The following is a 7,207-nucleotide window of genomic DNA, read 5'->3' as shown; positions in this document are numbered from 1 at the left end:
CCCTGCAAGGGTTTATGCCCTTTATTTTTGCAACTTTTTGTCATTCCAAGATTTGCGCTGAGGACCCCTGAACCTTAAAGAATTGGCCCCCCACAGCAGAGGAGGTAATGAGCATGGATACCCATACGAGGTGGAAACGGAGAAGTTGGAGGAGAGACCTGTCCCTTCTTGTAGCTCTAAGCTTTATATGTTCCCAGTGTCATGCAGGTAAGGAGACTATCAAAAAGAAAACTTCCAGCTACTTTCTAAATTTGCTTTAAGCGCTGACCGCATTTGCCAAGCCTCAAATCTGAGCAGTCAAGTGATTCTAGCTGTGCAAAAGTTTTAGCAGTTTATTTTCCCCTGGGTCTCATTTGATAGGAGGCCCATGTAAGGGCATAGCATTTAATACAGCCTTGTTTTGTATACTGCACCCCTTTGGCAGAACTTTCAACAACTTTTCCCCGCTTCACCTCTGCAGTTCTTCATACCCTGCCCTGTGAACACTTTCTGATATGTAATTTTAGATTGTCTTGCAGCCAGTTAACAAAGTTTTTAAACTTTTTTTTTTTCCCTTTTATTACTTCTACTGTGAAACTAGCATATTGCACCACCTATAGGCCAACTCTGGAATAGCTTTCAGCAGTTCTGCATAATGCTGATGTGTGCAGCTGTGTTCATTGCAGTACATTGGTGATTGGTGTTATCAATAAATTACTATTCATTATGACATGATTGGCGGAGATATTCCTTCCTTTGTGGTCCACCACATCAGAACATTCCCCTCTCGTGGGCCTCTCTGCGACTTCACTCCGATTACACTACTTTATTTCTGTCCTGCTTAGCTATGAGGTATATGTTTTAGATCACAGAATCCATATGTCGGTTTTATATGTAGCAGATTCCTTATTTGCTTCTGTTACTTCCTTTACTTTATTTGTCATTTCTGCAACATCAGTTTCTGCTGCTGCTAAGTAACAATTGCAACAAAGGTCACAAATTAAAACCGCTGTGGCTTTGATTACTAAGCCAATGATTGGAATGCAAAGGGCTGTAAGTGAGAACAGTCAATCAGAAATCATTTTCTTTTCTGATTGTGCCACACTGAAGAAAGGTAAACTATGGGCGCTGCGGGAGAGCAGAATACCATTGCTGTTTGTAGCCTGTTGTTAAATATGTTCGTATAAATGGTTTGCATGTCATCTGTAGCATGGAATGGGTGGGTTCAGTGTACAATGCTGTCTCTACTGGGAGGTAAAGGACCAGGATCATCTCGGGCGTGAACCAGGGGATGACGCTATTATGTCTAGAATTTAGGGGACAAAAATATGTCTGACTTTTCTATAATTTTTTCATTTCCAGTATTTAGGTTTTTTTCCATCACTTTGATTGTAATAACATAATGTTGTTTCTGCACATTGAATATATTTTCTATTCATTTGCTCATTTAAATAGTAATACTTAATCCAGAAATGACTGTGTTTCAGCTTGTAGTGCTATCTGTGATGAGGTGCATGGGCTTTGCCTATTGTAGTCTGTGTTGTGACCTTTTGTGGCTTTTTACTCAAATATTCTGAAGTTTTCTCCTCTCACTGTTCAACAACGGTCAACAAGACCACTGTGGCTGCTGGGAACTTCAAATTCCAACACAATATGCATGGTTAAAGAAGTAACGCCTGCTAAAACGTTATTGCTTTCATTTTTGGATTGAGTAGGGAGAGGATAGATCCTCTGTCAGGTTTTTACTTCTGTGTGTCACTATCAGAGAGATTTATTCTTCACTTCCTGTTCCAAAGACAGGACATGAAGTCAGTGGAAATCTCCCAAAAAGTGAGCCTCAGAACAAAGGCGCCCATTGGAAGATATTCCCTCACCTCCTTGTCTGGTAATAGCTGGATAATTTGGATTTCCCATCACTTTCGGTTACTGCCCAAAGGGAGAGAGACAGCAATAAAAACCCGACAGAGGTTTTCATTCTTCCCTACTCCGCCCAGAAAAAAGGTTTTGGCTTGAGTTTTTTCTGAAAGCTTTGGACTCTGCAACTGATCGCTGATCCAAATTGATATAACAGTATTATAGGATAAAAAACAAGTCTTTGATTAATTACAGTTGGGTTCAAAGGAAAGAAAATAATATGGTGTGAAGTGCCATAACCCAAAGGTAACCCCTGCTAGGTACACTCCCCGTACAGACCTGATGGATGGTTTAGACATTGATGCAATCCCCATTTTACTGCATAATAAGGGCAGATATGTCCCAGAACTACTCTGGTTATAGAAATGCTACAATGAAAATGTAGGGCACCGGTAGAGGTCTTAAGGGAGGAGAACTCCAACCCAACTTTATGTCTTCCGCAGTTGTACAGGCTCCTCTCCTGTACTGAAATTGCTTACGCTAATTTCACTGTATGCTGTAAACAGTGTTCATTCAAAGCTGCAGCAAGTCAAATTGGCTGGAGGATGTACAGCATCATCTAGCTCTTTTCTCCCAGTCTGACTGTCCCTGGCCCACCCCTTACATTCATTCATTAGATTTCAGTTCTTTCAGAGGCTCAGTATCACATGTAGGCATTACCATAGCTTCCTGCTTTCAGGAAGCTATGTGCACCCTGCCAGCCCCTCCCACCAATTATTATTTGCCTGCGTTGCAAAGAGAAGCACAGAGACCCAGTAATGATGTCAAAGGGTCTAAAAAAATGTAATAAGATATTTCATGTTTTCATTAGCATGTTTATGACACAGAAAGGAAGAACCAAGGAAGGCAAAATATAAGTGTGTGCAGCAACAACCAAACCCATTTTTGTGCCATGGTGTCTCTGTATTTAAAGCCCGACCTGGGCACAATACATTTACAGCAGGTAAGTAAGCTGTATAGTGCCTTTGCTGAAGTGACCTCCCAAGGTTTGATTTTCCTTATTCTTCCCTCAAATCTTCGGTATACTCCTCATCGCCAATCACAAACAGCCCCAGGCTTCATTGTTTGATGGCCAGGGGAAGAGGACAGAAATGTGACCACAGTCACTATGAGCAGGCACTGGAGTTCAGCAGGAGTTGGGCTTCCACCCGCAGGTTTACTGAAGTTTTGGGAGGGGGAAGGAGGTCAGTTTACCTCCAATGCACTATAGAACTTAACTGCACTAACTGTGTTTTGCCCAGAGTTAGGCTTTAAAGAGGAACTCTGGCTAGTACCAAAATTAACTCTTGCAGATGGGTTACCCCCGCACTGCTTGTTTAGGTCTAGGGACCAGAGGAACGATGATATGCTCACCTGATCCCCTTGGTCCTGCGGCCTAGAGCACTCACCTCTTTCCCACCCCCGCTCCGGCTATGGTTTTCCCCTCCGCTCCTCAGCATGTTCACGTCTAATGCAGGTGAATGGATCTGCATTAGATGTGATGTCAGGGAGGCTTAGACCACCAGAGCCTAGGCAGAAGAGGCTGTGGGGACCGGTCTAGCAGCCAGGTGGGATAGAGGATTGGGTAAGAATCCCTTCTTTAATCCAGCCCCTAGACCAAAACGGGCAGTTCACCCTTGCAGTGAGGGGATAGCCCCACTGCAAGGATTCATTGTGTTTTTTTCCTGGAGTTCCTCTTTGAAGGAACTATAAACCTAACATCCAGGTTACATTTATGTTGAAGAGTTCCTAACATATTTGGCTATACAAAGTTCTTACATCTGCCCAGAGCCTGAGATGATTTAGTGCAGCCTACCTTTCCATTATCCGCCATTTTAGGCTTACAGAGGCTGGCTGCAGTAAAGTCCCAATGGAGAAGGATTACTGGACAGGAAACCTCTGTGCAAGAAAATCTCGCCCCAGGAACACAACTTTCTCTCAATTATCATCAGCTTCAGTATAACTTTTACATCTGGAAAATGTTTTGAATGGTTTTTGAATTGGAATAAAGTTGTAGTTTAGGTTTATCAGCTCTTCAAAACCCTACAAACTAGAGTAATCACTGCTCAATATGAGAACTTCCTGCAGATATGATGTGTAAGTTAAGTTTTTTCTCCCCCAAAAGAATTTTCCTGTCTCTCTCCTGGTGGCTTCAGATTTCAAAGAGCCGTGACCTCTCCATGGAGTCTGCTGGTGGAGGTGATGGCTGTGCCTGCAGCAAGTCATGTTCAGCTCCACTCTGGATCACCTTCCCCAGGAATGTCATTATGGCTAATCTCTTGTGTAACCTTGAAGCATTATGGAGGCTGCTTTATATTGCACTGTAGTCATCTCACATCTGTTCTGCCTCTGCTCTTTTAGTGTCCCCTCCTGATTTCATCTCCTTAATTATTTGTCTACATGGATCCAACTTCAGTTGGATGTCGACTTCATGCAAACCACAAGAAGCTCAATCTCCTAGCAGCTCTTCATGAATTGAAGAATCCAATCCAACAAAGAGGAACTCTAGAGTTAACGTTCCTTATTGTTTCAGAATATACTAATCATCTCGCTGTAGGCTTGCTTCCAAGTGGTAAACGTAATAAAACTGGTGCAAGGCTTTGGCCGAGTTCCTTATTTCATCAGCTAGAATGAGGTCATGGAGTAAGAAGGATTTGTCAACTTTTTTCATGTCAAGGACTATGGGACCGCCCCTCTTCATTGCAGTCACACACAGTTTTATACTCTCTGACATAGTCCACAATCCATAGTACAGAATATGAGCCCATTCTTACATACCAGAGTTGAATCAGACTCGTCATCCAACCTACCAGTATAATTTGGGTTGTGGGAGGATATGGGAGCACTCAGGACACAAACAAAAGAAGAGTATTCGTACTCTACGCAGCTACAGCTGTCGTGAGAATCAGACATACAGTAGTTTCCCAGAGATCTATTGCTTGGCAAGTCAAAATGTATATCTCTATATTTTAACATAAAGTATCAGTAAGTCCTCTATTGCCCAACACTTTGATTTATATAATTGGTTTCCTTTCCTTAGCTAGTTTTCTATGGCATGTAACATTTTTGCAATGAAGGGGGGCGGTCCCATAGTCCTTGACATGAAAAAAGTTGACAAATCCTTCTTACTCCATGACCTCATTCTAGCTGATGAAATAAGGAACTCGGCCAAAGCCTTGCACCAGTTTTATTACGTTTACCACTTGGAAGCAAGCCTACAGCGAGATGATTAGTATATTCTGAAACAATAAGGAATGTTAACTCTAGAGTTCCTCTTTGTTGGATTGGATTCCTCAATTCATGAAGAGCTGCTAGGAGATTAAGCTTCTTGTGGTTTGCATGAAGTCAACATCCAACTGGAGTTTCTGTTTTTTAGTTAGTTGTGATTTTCTTGGTTGTGGGCCACGTAGTTTATTGTTGAACTCCAGAAAGAAAGACTTGTCACCACCCAGACTTTATGGCCCTCACCTGGGGTGCAGAAGACATTAGGTCATGGCAGCTGGCCTGATTCTTCGGTTCCATGGTGTAACCGTCTCTGGCACCACTATCTTTTGCAAATCATCTTTGTTTGGTAAATATTACACCAAAGCAAACGCCGAACCTTCCATATGTTTTTGGGAATTGGCAGGATGAGGAGCGTGCTGCTTTTGTGACGAAGGAAGACATGTGTGGCCAATTTAAAAAGCGCCCAATTTTACTATATATCCCCCCCTCCCTTCCTTATATGCCATATGTTTCTGATCACCCGGGCCTCAGCGTATGTCTATTAAGTGAAGCCATTAAGAAGTTTTTTCTTCAAGGGCTGTTTTCCTGCCAGCTTGTTTTATGTACTTTCCTTCTTGATCATCTCCCTTTTATCATCTTTCAAATTCCCATCACGTTTCCTGTTGTTTTAAGTTCTCTTTGCGATCGGTGATGTAATCATCGCAGAGATTCCTTCTTCATGGAAATGATTAGTGCCGTGATGGGCTTCAAAAGATCGAAAAATAAGTCATAAATTTTACTCTTTGCATGGAAAGCCTTGTTCGATTTTATGAGAAATTAGTAAATGTTTTAATTACCTGACGGATGTTATGCAGCTGCACTCAGCAAAATAAATCTATCTCTTGCTAGTGATATTATACAGTGCCTTATTTTTCCTGAACTGTGGTTAAAGGGTAAGTTCACAAAATGTGAAAAAAATTAACTTACAACCTACTCCCTACTTCTCCTGGTCTCCGCTGTGATGCCTCTGACATCTGGTGTGGTGATCCGTGAGAGCCCTGCAGTGTGGAACAATCATAATGCTGGCTAATGACAAGCACACATTGGTCAGCACATTCATATGACTACGCTGACCAATAGGAAGCCCTTCTTACTTCCAGGACCTGGTCCTGTGCTTTGAAGAGTTTCTCGTTGATCAGTGTGGTTGTGTAGCTGTGCTGACCAATGAGCTCATGCCATTTGTGAGCATTATGATTATTCCACACTGCGGGGCTATCAATTCTAGTATACGATGTATGGATCACTACACCAACTGCCAGGGGCATCCCAGCGCAGACCATGGGAGGTGGGGAAGTGGCTGTGAGAAGTCCTTTTTTTCAAATGTTGTCAAAGCAGGAGAGGTTGAGCAACAGGTAGCCATATGATAAAGCCAAGCCCCTTTTTAAGTGTATAGAATTGGGAACAGTTCGAAAGTCTGCCATTTTTGTGTTCAGGGTCCCTCCTAGGGTTTTTTTTTTAGGCCTCATGTGTAGTCACCAGAACAGGAAGTAAAGAGAATTCTTCCCAATACAAACCCTTCCCCATTCTATCCTAAACTTAAAAAAAACCTTTGGGCGGGCTTTAAAATAAGAAATAACATAATTAAGTAGAAAGTCTTTCTCTGACTTGTGTTCTTTACACTTCATGGGAGGATTAGCAGTTCACTCATTGATTTTTTTTCCTAGGTAGATTTGCCTTTTGGCAATGACTAAAATTAAGAATTGATATCAAGACCAGAAAGTCTGGAAATCCAGCAAATAATGTAATTGTTAAAATAAGTCTGATGATATTGTCTGTGCATTGATGTTCCTCTCCCCTGAACAGTGGGGGAATCCATTACTGCATGGATCACTCCAGATTACAAGCCACCCACCCTCCCCACAGCCTGATGCTTATTTTTAGCTTTAGGTCTTTTTCTTCCAGCTGGCCTCTAGTACCTGTCAGTCATGGCTGTGATGGGGGCCTAAAATACCTGTCAGTAATGTGCGTGATGGGGGTCTCAAGTACCAGTCAGTCATGCGCGTGATAGGGGCCTCGAGTACCAGTCAGTCATGTGTGTGAGGGGGGGGGGGGGCGGACCGGTGACAGGCAG

General features: G+C 42.5%; 1 protein-coding gene across 1 annotated transcript in view; it reads left to right on the top strand.

Annotated features, from left to right (window-relative positions):
- Window positions 1–7: 7 nt before the first annotated feature.
- LOC108796813 (collagen alpha-1(V) chain-like) overlaps window positions 8–7,207 on the top strand; it is a 210,575-nt gene continuing 203,375 nt past the window's right edge. The window contains exon 1 of the mRNA XM_018568345.1: window positions 8–207. Within this exon, the coding sequence (XP_018423847.1) occupies window positions 108–207 (100 nt within the window). The 5' untranslated portion in view covers window positions 8–107. The remainder of the gene's footprint in view (window positions 208–7,207) is intronic.

The sequence above is a fragment of the Nanorana parkeri genome, unplaced genomic scaffold (genome assembly GCF_000935625.1).
Source record: "Nanorana parkeri isolate BGI_ZX_2015 unplaced genomic scaffold, ASM93562v1 scaffold1174, whole genome shotgun sequence".
NCBI lineage: Eukaryota > Metazoa > Chordata > Amphibia > Anura > Dicroglossidae > Nanorana > Nanorana parkeri.
Note: the sequence above shows the minus strand (reverse complement) of the source record. Positions and strands in the feature narration are given on the sequence as shown.